The sequence below is a fragment of the Halyomorpha halys genome, unplaced genomic scaffold (genome assembly GCF_000696795.3).
Source record: "Halyomorpha halys isolate HHAL.00 unplaced genomic scaffold, Hhal_1.1 Scaffold2824.1, whole genome shotgun sequence".
Classification (NCBI taxonomy): domain Eukaryota; kingdom Metazoa; phylum Arthropoda; class Insecta; order Hemiptera; family Pentatomidae; genus Halyomorpha; species Halyomorpha halys.
Window position 1 is genome coordinate 37,147 of NW_027108083.1, and position 13,623 is coordinate 50,769.

At 29.0% G+C, this 13,623-nt stretch overlaps 2 protein-coding genes across 2 annotated transcripts in view; one reads left to right on the forward strand and one right to left on the reverse strand.

The window, feature by feature from the left end:
- Positions 1-6,355, forward strand: part of Tsp47F (Tetraspanin 47F) — a gene marked incomplete at its 5' end in the record, with an annotated part of 41,293 nt that extends 34,938 nt beyond the window's left edge. The window contains 1 exon segment of the mRNA XM_014437568.3: positions 1,657-6,355. Coding sequence (XP_014293054.1) covers positions 1,657-1,759 — 103 coding nt within the window. The 3' untranslated portion in view covers positions 1,760-6,355.
- Positions 6,356-10,272: 3,917 nt separating this feature from the next.
- The window catches only part of Vps8 (vacuolar protein sorting 8), a 26,460-nt gene continuing 23,109 nt past the window's right edge, over positions 10,273-13,623 (reverse strand). The window contains exons 22-23 of the mRNA XM_014437569.3: positions 12,527-12,704; positions 10,273-11,406 (exon numbers count right to left, since the gene is read on the reverse strand). Coding sequence (XP_014293055.1) covers positions 11,334-11,406; positions 12,527-12,704 — 251 coding nt within the window. The 3' untranslated portion in view covers positions 10,273-11,333. The remainder of the gene's footprint in view (positions 11,407-12,526; positions 12,705-13,623) is intronic.

Sequence of the window (13,623 nt, forward strand, 5' to 3'; positions counted from 1 at the left end):
CTTATAACTGTCTTTAATCTTCTAAAATTTCTGCTAAATTATATTATTAAATATTTATTCAACAATGTTCTTTTTGGACTTGTAATCAGTAAACTCCAAGTCCTGAGTCCAAGTTTTGATTTTCTATCTTCTTGTTTTGCATTACCGTTTAGTGCCTTATTAGTGTAGGGGAGCGTCTTACCTAGACTACCACTGCTCCCGGTCACTTGCCATGTTCCTTCCATTTCGTCCAAATCTGAGACAATGCCCTAACTTTCTTTGAATAATATGTGCTTTGCCTGGTAAGAAAGACCCCATATCCTTGGGACAATTGGTGGTTAGGCTAACATTGCTACCTTGGGTCTTTCTCAGGGGAAGGGGGCCCTGAGGTGAGTACTCTACTAGACTGTATGTATGAATAAGTATAAAGCGTATTCCTAATTTAATTTCATATTTCTACTTTGTTTTCACATCAAATTGTTTTTTAAATATTAAACTTTGCATTCCTATTCAGCGACTATGAAAACTAAAGAGCTAATCAATTAAACAGCTTTCACAAATTAGTCAGAATTTTTGAATTTGGAACCACTGTGAGATGATACAAATTTTGTACTTCAAGCTTTCGTTCACAAAAAAAAAAAAAAAAAGCTTATGCATACACAACAATGGAAAAGTAAATCAGCCAAACAGACTGTTGAGCTGATCATATAGCTTGAGTTATAATATTTAGCACAAAATAATATTTCAAAGAATTACTTGTGAAAAAATAAAATATTGGTTTTAATCCTTAGTTTGAATGGTATTGCAATATAACAAAAAAAAAATAAAATAAAATAAATTTTATGTATATCGCTTATAGAAGAAGTCTTGGCCAGAGCATGTTTTGTAATCAATAAAAGCCTCAGATATAAAATAAATAAATAAAGTAAATGATTAATCTTTTTTTTTTAATGATCGTAGATTGATAGTCAGATTTGAATATTATTAATTGACAAAATGTAATTAATGTAGGTTTATGTGAAAAAGGAGTTTAAATAGTACTAAAATAATTTACAATGCACCAATGTTACATCCCAGTTTGCAGGACTTTGTCAGAGCTCTCTCTAGCAAGTAAATAAAAGATTTTGTTAAAGAGGTGTTAAGAATTTACCATAGATAGATATGAGAAGATGATCAGTGGCGGAGTCAGCAAAGATATACAAGTATAGAAAACTTATTTATTTGTGCACAAATTAGTTCTAATGCAAATAAATAAGTTTTGTTTATTTGTCTATCTTTGCTGACCGAACCCTCGACCATCTTCTCCTCAAAAGATTTTGTTTTCTTTTTGATGTTCAGCCTTTTATTTACTTGCCAGATAAGAGCCCTGATGGAGCCCTGTAAAGTGGCATTAAACATTGGAGCATAGTAAAAAGTTTTTATGTTATTTGAGCTACTTTTACTATCTTCCTTTCATAAATTGATCTTATAAATCTTTTATTGTTAAAATAAAAATAATGAGGTTTTTTAAAGGAGAAGAAAATTGTAAAATGCATGCTTTGTAAAATTAAATTATATTATATTTTGCTAAATGTAGAAATTCAAAGCATGTTTAAAATGAAAATTTAACAGATCATAGCTTTCAACTTCACAAAATTTAATTATTTTTCTTAAAATGTATGTAAATAACCTCTGCAGACAGGAAGCAGTGTTAAGGGTATGGGCTGACAAAGAATTAGGGCGAAAGGACGGAGCCGATTCGCCAGAACAGTTACCCATTTCAACAATCGTAACAGACTGATAAACCTCAAACTAAAGGCTCTAGTTTAGACCATCTTACTTCACAGCTTCTCAAGCATAATTCAATCTATATTATTGATTATGCACGAGAACAAAAACAATTAGAACTAATTTGCTAATACTGTTCATAAATTGTAAATATTGCTATTTTAGTACATGTTATAATAAATGCAATGTTTTGTAAAAGAATAACTTTGAATAGTTAGACAATTAATATGTGTATTTTTTCTATTTGTATTAGTGTAACATTGGTAATAAATTGTAGTAAATGCACATTATGTAATACTATTATACATTTGAAGAGCATTTAGGCACTTTCTATAATATTAATTGAAGGGTTGATTATAAAAACCAGATGTGATAAATTGTCATTTGCACAGTGGCTGAGGATTATTATCATTACTAAATTGACCCAGGTAAAATTTAAATATAGAGCAGAAATACAGTGCTAAAATGTAAGCGAATAAAGTTAGCTCATTGTGGAATATTTTGGTTTCTACAATCAAACCTTTCATTATATTTACTGCTAATGTCGGTTATTTAATTGTTAATGAGTAACTAATAGGAAAGTAATGTTACTTCATAATTTTTTTAAGAGGGAAACAAATCATGAGATTATAATCCCAACTTTAGAGAGTTGGAGAGGTCTCATAGTTAAAGTCTATTGAATTTTTAATTTTTTTAATATTTAATTTGTCTATTGTAATCCTAAAATCAGTGGTGGATGGTACTTGAAATTCTGTAGCTATCTCATCCTTCAACTGTTTAGGTCCAAAACTTTGATTATGTTCATTTTAACTAGAGACTGAACTTTTGTTCAGTAAAACACCCTCAATGTGCAAAATACTGTAATAGTGATCAACTTTATTGTTTGATTTGTAATTTTAATATATGGAAAGCTTACCTAACCATGTTCGAATCAAATTAAACTTACTATATACACTCTACATTAATGCAAACATAGATAAAAACTACCCTGATCAAAAACCTAAACTTTTGTCTATAATTGAAGAGCTATGAGGGAGCAAATTGTATTTAATGATTTTATTATGAAGGCTGGAACTAAATTTTTCAAACTACCTCAATTTTAAGTTTTAGAAAAAAATATGCAAGGCTCTGTGTACAATTTTAAAATATTCTTCCAAGTGAAAATCCTTTTTTATTTCCTAAAATTTCAAATAGCATTGTTAAAATAAATTAATTAGTATCCATGTTAAGTCTCAACACTTCATTATTTCTTTATTAGTCAAACGTTTTGGCAAATTCGGCCATTCTCAAGGACAATCTTAAATATAAATTTTCACCTCACATACAATTATTTAAAAACTTTTTTCAGGCTATTCTGCCAAGGTCATTAATTACAAGTCAAATTGCCCTATTTTTTCTTAATTACATTAATTTTTGAAACTTTTAATTATAGATAAACTCAACATTACTATCGCTTTCTTATCAACACATTTTAGTGTTAATAATAGCGAGAAAGAGTGAAATGTGCAATTTGGTGCAACTTGGAATTTTGCAAAGTGGTGAAAAAACTAAAAACAGGCAAAATTGAGTAAAAACCCCAAAATATGGAAAATAAAATAAATGTTTATAAAAGGAAGATGGCCCCGGGTACATTCAAAAGAACTGAAATAATAAAAACTACTTATTATGATCCAATGTCTTGACTCACTTTGGAGGACTGAATAAGATACAAAGAAGTAAAATAATGTAAAAAATTGTTCTTAGCCCTGCAAAGTGGGGCGAAATGTTGGCTCATAATAAATAGTTTTATTACTCTTTGAATTATTTTGATCGCACCCAGACCATCTTCCTTCTATATACTACACACATTCAATCAATGATCTTCCAATAAAATTAGTGTTATTTCAATGTCTTTTCAATTTCAATTTTCTGTTGTGGTTTGGTGGAATTTGAAACTATGAGTCAGAAGATACAATTGCACAAAACTTCAATCTCTAGTTATAACCTAGACTATTATTATTGCTTTAATTGGATCTCTCCTCTGCCCGCTCAAGAGATAAACAAGTCAGTAAAGGTGTTTTGGGCATATGCAGTTAAAGGATCTGTTGGCTCCAAAATGTCAAGTGGTCGAAGGTAGTGTGGTTGTGGCAGCGAAGCTCTGTCTTGACCCAGCCATATTCCTTTTTATTTTTTGGATGGATTGATTTGTTTTATTCCTAGATCTTTCCCAACATTTACAGAACTATGGCAAGCAAATGAATGAACCACACCATTTTAATGTTTTAGCACACCATGACACTCATTTTCAGTGGCAAGTATTAATTGATTGAATATACTATAAATCTGAATAGTCAATATATTTTGAAGTTAAATGATTTCCAATGGATACAACTTAATGATGGAAATCAATGGAAATCCTCCCCCCTCTTCTAGGTAGTAACACTAACTTCTTGGTGTGATATGCGGTTGTCAGAGGTTGGTAGAGCAAATCAATACTGTAGTCTCAAAACCTCTTCAATACTTTTATTATCAAAAGCTAAATTCTGAGTGGATCTTGAAGCTTTGATACATTTATTATCCAATGGTAATTGGTAAGAACCAAAAAATTGCTTTGTAAACTCATGAGTCAAAGCAGTTTTTTGGTTCTTTAAAACCAGGGACAGTTCCAAGATAGTTGAAATGTGGAGTCACATAAATGAAATTATGATGGTGAAAGATTTCATTTCATTACTTACTACTATAAACCTAACCAATGCCAAAATAATAATTTAATTAAACATTACAATTAGAGGCAGCTTCCGTTTTTATGGTTTAACTACTCCACTTAATTCAATTCTGAGCAAGTTTCAACACAATTAATGTTAAATGTGCTAATTGTATACACAGTGTAGTCTCATTAATCCAACCTAATAGCTGAAGGGGGATCTTCGGATTACAGCAAGTATTAGGAAAAATAGTTTCAAAAAATTCTGCTATATGAATGTACATGACTATTTTTATTTATTTTTACATATTTTATTGCAAATTTGACTGTTTGAGGTCTTAAAAAGTTAATAATTTTAAACAAAATTGTTTTCTTTCACATACCCAGTAATGCTAAGTTATGATTTAATTTGTTGAGATTATAAGGTTGTTCATTTATAAATAAAATAAAGTATAAATACAAATAAAAAATAATCTTTGTATGGATTTATTTAAAACATGATAAAAAAAAAAATTAGTTCAATAACTACATTAACAATAAATTTTTAACCAAATTTTTAAAAAATTTGTATTATACATGTTTTGACTCTTAATTAAATTAGTTTGACAGAATCAAATGATTTATGCAATAGTTATTGTGTATTTCTAATTCCAACAATATATACTCTGAACACTTCCTTATGGAATCAGATTACTCAATATCAAAAATGTAAAAATTTCCACTTTTGATTTTCATGGTGATTACAATAACTTTCCAATAGATTGGGGAAGTTAAAAATGTCCTTTACAGATGTGTTCTTTTATTGGAAAACAAAAATTTTATTGCCTGCAGAGTTTTCTCAAAAAAAGTAGCTTTCTAAAAACTAGCTATGCCAGTTCGGATTACGGAGATTACATGGCTTATCATTTTTATTTAGAAAATAAAGAATAATTTATTTACTTTTAAAAACATTATTGATAACAGTGAAAATAATTGGAAGTCAAATCACATTTTATAAAATAAATTAGCTGTTGTAAAAATTTACTAGCACGCAAACAGCAGTGCACAAGTAAAATGTGCTCACACCATTACAGTAGCCCAAACCACTTCCATACGACCAGCCCCTGCTATGTATCGTAGTCCTATTCAGGGAGTGCAGAGGACAAATTGCTCAGGTAGCATTAGTCACAATGAAGGTGCTCTGTTTCTCTTGCTGTACTCATATCTCAAGTAAATAATAATTTGCAACAAACTACAAATAATATTGATATTTGCATTTCTTTTTACTGGTATCAAGTAATTTTTCTTAATTATATTGAACAAGGCGTAAATGGAAAACTGCCTCTGCTTAAGTATACTAACAGATAATAAATGGTTCGAGCATCAAGATTCACTCAAAACTTGATATAACACCAAAAATGTAGTTAAGAGAGTTTCGTAATAAGATTATGAAATACTATAATTTATTTTTTTATTTCTACACATGTTACTTCCATGAAAACCTTTTTACTTCAACCATGTGAGTAATGTTAAAAACAATTTGAAGGATTTCCTATTCCTTTGGTCGCTTATGAAGGTGATAAGCATTAGTTAAAAATTAGCGCATACATTTATTACACACTTAGTTACTTTAGTGATTTATTAACACTATGTACTACATAGGCATAGTGGTGAGGTGATTATTTTTTTATTACAAAAAATGGGATCATTTATACTAACAAAATAAAGCACAAAAATAAGCACAACCAAGATAGTAGGAGGTACCAACACTGCTATGTGTTAACCATGATTATTAACCATAACACATATTTTGTATGTTAAAAAAAAAAATTGTTTGATATAAAATTAATAAATAATCGTTGTAGATTTCATAACTAATATAGTTTGTGATAAACCATATGTTACTTTGTAGCAATAAGTTACTGATGATTTATTAACAGTTTATAAATAATAAACAACATAATTATGAAGTTGATTTTTTATTTCAAATCCTTACTTTCACTAAGATCATAAGTATCACATAAGATTATGATATTTTTGGCTAAACTCATTAAATAAAGAATGATACGAATCCTCAGTACGTTTAACTAATGATAGTGATAACTATATATCTATAATCATTACTACTTCATTTTTTGTCATTTTATTTTATTATCATTATTATTATACATTATGGAAGATATTGATTGACCGTGTGTAAAGATGAAAGGAATATGGTCCGGGTGCGGTCAAAAAAACTCAAATAGTAGAATATACTATTTTATTGAGGCAACGTTTTGCCCCACATTGCAGGGCTTCGTCAGGGCTATTTTGACGGCAGTCAAAACAAAAAACGTTCATTTTTTCATTTTTGTTTTGACTGCCGTCACAATAGCCCTGACGAAGCCCTGCAATGTGGGGCGAAACGTTGCCTCAATAAAATAGTATATTCTACTATTTGAGTTTTTTTGAACGCACCCAGACCATATTCCTTTCATATTATACATTATGATTGATTAGAGGATTTTGTTTTAATTCAATATTTCTGATTTTCTTTTTGTAGTATATTTGTGATTTAAAAATTATAAATACGTATATAAGCATTAAATACCCCTTCTCATTAATTATTTTTTGTTTGATTCTTTTTCATTTTATTTTATTAGAAGTTTGTCGGACACCTTCTGATTTTTATAAGTTGATGAATTTTATAATTTTTGACATATGGTTTTATTTTATCTGTTTTTATTCCTTTTACAGATTCTACTTAATATTTTTTTTTCTGTTCTCCAATTATTAGTTATTATTTTAGTTATATTTTATGATGTTCTATTAGTTAATTTTTATTTTTTTAATTTTATATTATACTCTAAGGCACTAATGCCTCTAGTCCGATGCCTCTTATATTATTTTAAAGCCCAGAATAAGTAATGAATTTTTTTTAGTATGCAGTTCTACTGCTGTGATTGTTTTGTTTCTGCTTTATTTATGCATTGCTATCTATTGATGATTTCTGTTAATTTGCTGAATTGATCTAACGATTGTTGCGAATGATTGGAGAGGAGAGGTATGAAGGAGTGAAACAGAGAAATAATGTATTGGATGAATTATTATTTGGCTTTGTGCGAGAAGGAGGAAAACAAATATACGTATATAGGAAAAAAATGTATTTGAAGTGAATTGTGTCTAGTTTATTAATAATTATTGTTTGACAAATGGAAAATATTAACATATCTTAGTGTATATATGTCCAATTATGGATTGATGGGTACAATGTGTGTTATAGCAACCCAATGTATTTGGGTAACATGGCCAAATGAAGCATTTGTCTCTATCATTATAAGAGAGTAGAATTAGTTCACAAGTTCTTTAAGGAAACATTAAAGATCTAGCCTACTTTACTTTTGGCAGCCAGAGAAAGTTGTGTTCCTATATCTGAAGAATGGTATTGCCGAATCAAGAAACAGTTTTCATCAGCCCTTTTAGAACTAAGATACCCAGCAACTTAACATTGAGTTAATCCTCCAGGTTCCCAATACATATAAAAATGTCAATAAAATCAAATAAACCAGCCATTAGTTTTGAGCCATCCAAAAATACAAATATACTTAAATAATAATTAATGAAAGAATCAAAGACAAACCAAATAGGCACAGTTAATCACTCCAAACATGAACTGTTTTCAAATGATACAATATTTCTTTGGTAATTCATTATTGAATTATATCATGTTTATAAAGTTAAATATCTAATCAATGTTTATTTCACTTGTGGCATCCTGGGAATCCACCCGGGACATACCAGGGTGCCACAAGCAGATAAATCTATATGAATTTCTATATATAAATAGTATACTCTTATATTTTTCATCCAAAACCAATATATAACACAGTAATAAGTTCACATTTAAATTGTTTCTTGATTTATGCTTCACAACAATGTAAGACAAACTCACAGAAAGAAGGAACTATTTGTCAATAATGTAAGTCAAATAATGCTATATTTTAAATGACCATATTTTATTATAAAATTTCTTTTCTGATTCTATTATTCACAGTTGATTCATATCTTCAATCGTAAAATTGCTCATCTTTCTTTATTTCTTCTGTTATAATAAGTGGTGCATATATCCACACAAAAGATGTTGAAAGTCTAACTCTCTTTATCTAGGTAAAAGGTCAATTTTTCATAATAAAACTATTTTACAACTTATTACTTAAATCAGAATTAAATTCTTGTATTTTTTGAAGTTTCTAACAGATCTCTTACAAGAATGCAACGCACATTCTTAAAAATCTGGAATTAATTTAACGTAGTCAAAGTCAAATGATAATATTTTTTAAAAACAATATTCTTTTGTTATTTACTATTTCACTGTTTATAACGTTAATAATAGCATAAAGGAATGCACAAGTATTCAGTTTTAATATATAATAGCCAATTAAGAACATGCTTAAATAATTATGATTGAAAAAATATACTTTTTAATTCCGATCAATGAAGCAAAAAAAAAAAGATGGTAAAATGACAATTCAGAATTATAAGAATGTTAAAATAATAGTTTGAATAATTGCCTACAGGTAGCAGCACAAATCAAGAATGCTGGGGAAAAAAATAGTTCTAATAACCGCCGCTAGAGGCTAGCACCATCCAAGCAGCCGTTCCTAAGCGAGAAAATTTTAGTTTGTATTAGGAGAGTAGGAAGTTGCAGGAGCTAAACGATTCGTCAGTTCCTAGTACTCGATATTGTCGATCCAATCGAATGAGCTCCTGTGAACTTCTAATCTCCTAATACCAAATGAAAATTTTCCTTCGACATTAAAGTGGCTGTCTGGTTGGTGCTGGCCTCTCGCGGCAGTTATTGAAACTATTATTGCTTTCTTTCTTGATTTGTGCTGCTATCTTTAGGCAGCTAGTCGAACTATTAATTAGACATTTTTAAATTCTGCATTGTCATTTTATCGTACTTTTTCTTATTTTATTGATCGAAATTAAAAATGATTTATATTTTTCCAATCATATTTATTTAAATGTGTTCTTAATTAGTTATTATTTATTATGAATGAATAATAGTACATTTTATTATGCTATACTAACATAATAAACTGTGAAATAGTAAAAAACAACAAAATATTGTTTTTAAAATATATTTTCATTTGACTTGGATTAAAATTCGATTAACAATTATATTATATGATTACAAAATTGTTTAACTTTTTGAAGTTAATGGTTAATTCGTATATTAGAAATTAGTGATTGAACAGGGCTAATTTTAGTCTCATATTGCAGAAAATTTGATGAAATTAATTAAGAATAATATATTAAATACAAATAATTAGTTGTAAGCTTACATAATTTTTTTTTAAATATACACATGTATACTGTAGTGATATTCTGCATTTATGGAAAAATATAATGAAGGCTGGTTTAAAGTGTTATGGTGGTAGTACAAAAACGTTTTTTGTGGATAAAAATGGTGAAAATGAATAGTACTTGGATGGAATGTGCTCAAGTCAGCGGAACCAGGCATTCTCTCCCCAGCTCTTGAAGCTCATAGACCTTAAGTGTCGACTGAAAGCCATATTAAGAAATTGTTTGAAGTAAATTAGAATAATTTCTGAAATAATTGGTTTGGGTTTGAAATGAGAAAAATGAAGAATACAGTAGGCCCAAAAGACAAGATATACGGTTGATATTCAGAAATAAGTATAAATGTCCTTTTATTTAATACATGAAATTTTAAAATTGAGTTTTCAAAAGTCTGAATTAATTTATTCATAAGAAATTGTTTCCTTGTAAAAGCAATGTGCTCTCTATATATTTGTGGAATAATAATATCTTAAGTTATACTAAGGAAATAGATAGGAGAAAATAATTAAACAAACCAATTAATAAATATTTATTTAATTGAGGCATGCTAGGTAAGTTTTGCCACATTCTATAATAATTATACTCAACCCAAAATATTTTACTAGAGTACATCCTATTAAGACAGCAGTGTAAAACCTGAGTTTACTGCTTCAAAAATAAAAAAAAGGTTGATGTGGAATGCATGAAAAGACAAATTTGAATAATTTTAGACATAAATTAATAAATAAATAAAAAATTTAAATATGTTTTACAAAGCATACAAATATTGGGCACCAGTAAAATAACTACAATTTTCTGAGTAAATTGTTAAATCACTAATGATAAATTATAATTTTTTCTTTCTTATTTATTTTATTTTATTTTTTTTTTTTTTTTATACATCACTATGTTTGTTTTGACAAACAATTTAAGTTAATAAAATATATAATTCTCTTAACAAAAGTCCATTCATACACTAGTCAACAATTATCAAAGAAAAAATACATTAAAATATCTTTACACATCTAAAGATATCAGGTATATAATTTTTATAAATATTCTAATTCAATAATAATAATAATAACAAAAATTAAGGAACGATGTACATTTAAAATAATATCATACAAATATACACACAGAGACAATATTCATCACAGTACAAAAATTCAGCGAAGACAATTTGGATAAGAATTTAATTAACTTAAATGGGGATCTACATTAACATCCATTACTTTTTGACAACCTATGATGATAATTTCAACTAACCAATTGATATTTCTCATATATAATTCATTATCAATTACAACATTAAATAAATACCAATTCGATAATAAGGAGTGGGAGAAATAATCGATTAAAGAAAATATTGCCAAAATACTGGAGCACCTTACTATATATCAGTCAGGATAGTGATAAGTAGTACAGTCGTAAATGGTTCTCCCAAGCAGAGGGTAACCTTATTTGGTTTGAAAGACTAGCCACAGGTCTTGCGCCACCCTAAAGGCTAGCCGATCCCTGCCGAATGGAATGTTTTGCCGGGTCGCTACACCGGCTTAAAGCTTTCTTGTCTTGTAAACCTAAGTAGGTGACATACAATGTTCTAGGAATCCTTGTAGCATTCTATACATTTAGTGTTGGGCAGGATACATTCTTCATGGTAACCATGTCCACATCTGGAAAAAAATATTTTTCTAATTTTACCAAAAATTAAATAATGTTTTATTTCTAAGCAAACTATAATAGGCACTCACTTAAATCTACATAAAAAATAAAATAAATAAATTGTAGGAGCTGTGGAAGTGAACAAAGAAAATTGATACCCTCAAAAATATACTTTTCCTAGACACCAGAGGAGAAAAAATAAAAGGCGAGTTGTTAAATAAGTCACCTGATTTCATAGTGACAAGTAAGGTTAGTCTTCAAGCCAACAAACTTCTCTTATTTTGTCTAGCGATGAGTCTTTCAGAGACATATCCTATGGAATCCTGAAGAAGGACTCCACAAAAACGTGGTACCAAAAAAACTTTAGAAGTAGGAAAGGGGTTAGAGAAAGATAGTATGTATTGTTTATTCATTTCTTATAATTTATTTATTTGTTTCCAGATATCCTATTAATTAATAAAGTTAAATATAATTTAGAATATAAGTCGCCTCTATGATGCTAACCTTAGATTCTAGAAGACCCATGTTGCCTACCCATGAATAGAGCTTGAAAGCAACAGCGCATTGAGTGGGTATGAAACCATCGTAGGCAAGGTTACTGTCAAAGTGAATTAATATTTTTGTCGAATAAAACATCGCTTACTCTCATAAAACCGGATGAGAGTTTGGAGAGGCCCTGGCAGACCAAGTTGTCTGAGAAACCCAAGTGTTCAGATCCCCAGGAACATGGTGACTCAGTCATGTTTTGGACTGGCATTATGAAAAAGATCAAAACTGAACTTATACCCATAGATAGTTTCATAAATGCTAAGATGTACCAGAACAATATCCTCAAACTCATAGTAACACACATGGCAAACAATTATGAACAAAACTTCATACTAGTTGATAAGAGATAAAAAAAAATGAAGGTGATGCAAAACTTTTTTTGATATGTGTAAATAGAATAGGATATATTAATAGGAAAGTGATTTTGATTGGAGGTATAAACTTGGTTTAGTTGAAGTTCAAATGTACCTGTAAAACCGAAGAAACAATAACTTGAACAAAATAGTTCGTTTCAAGTTGCCGATATGATTTAATACAAAAATATTAAATAAAACAAAGATATAAAATAAGACGATGAGCTACCTGAAAAGATAAAGACACGAGGAGAAAGGGCCACTGCATACATGGCAAAATTGTGGGGATCTGCAGCCTATTTTTGCTTGTTCGAGTGCTACGGCCAACTCTCCATGTAAACCACTCATATGGAGGCGTTTCGTAGCTTCTAGCATCCTCTTTTGATGTCGGCACTTCACGAATAAACCTAAAAATGATTAGAATATTTTAAATATCAATTTTTAAAAATAATAATTTTTTAATCTTGAATTCAATGTAGCATATTTTTTTTTGGCTAAAGAAATATTATTACTGCAAGGCTGACTTGAAAAGAACTATGTATGTATATTTACATGAATAACATGAAGAAACTCTTATCAGTTTAGAATTTAATGTACATAAACCGATTAGAATTTACAAGAATATTGTCCTATCTAAAGTTCTTTAAGGGTGCAAAACACAGCCATTTATGTCAATTGCAGAATTAATTTAAGGTCTCCTAAAATAAAATATTATATAAAATAATTGGCATAAAGGAAGTTATGTGAACTGATAAACTTAGAAAACTACACAATAATACTCATTTCTGAGCATTCACCCAGTAAATATAAATAATTTGATGGGCTTTATTTAGCTTAGTAGGATTGTTAGTGGTAAACCTCAAACTTGTTTCTTTTTACATTTCTTCAGGGATAATAATCCTCGTTTTGTCAAAAAAAATTTGTTAACAAGGAAGAAAAACAGTGGGATATGTCAATAAAATTCTATGTTATTTTTCTACCTTTTACTACATTTCATTTCTTACGGAAAAACATCAGTAATTTGCTTAAATCATTTATTAATGATCACGATCACTTTTTCTACATACAAACGTAATTCAATAAAGAAAAACAATGAAGAAATGAAAATGATTTTGTTCAACAATCTTATCAGGTATATTTTGGAAATCAACTTGAAAAGTTGGATTTCCAGAATTCCAGGATACAAAGATTTCTCATTTGGAGTGCCAATGAAAAGGTATGAGCCAACAAAGCAACCTCATGATTGCCTCATAGTGCCTTCAATGTAAATTGAGTCGATACAAAAAGAGATTATTATTATTAGCTAAGAGGTTATTATTATTATTA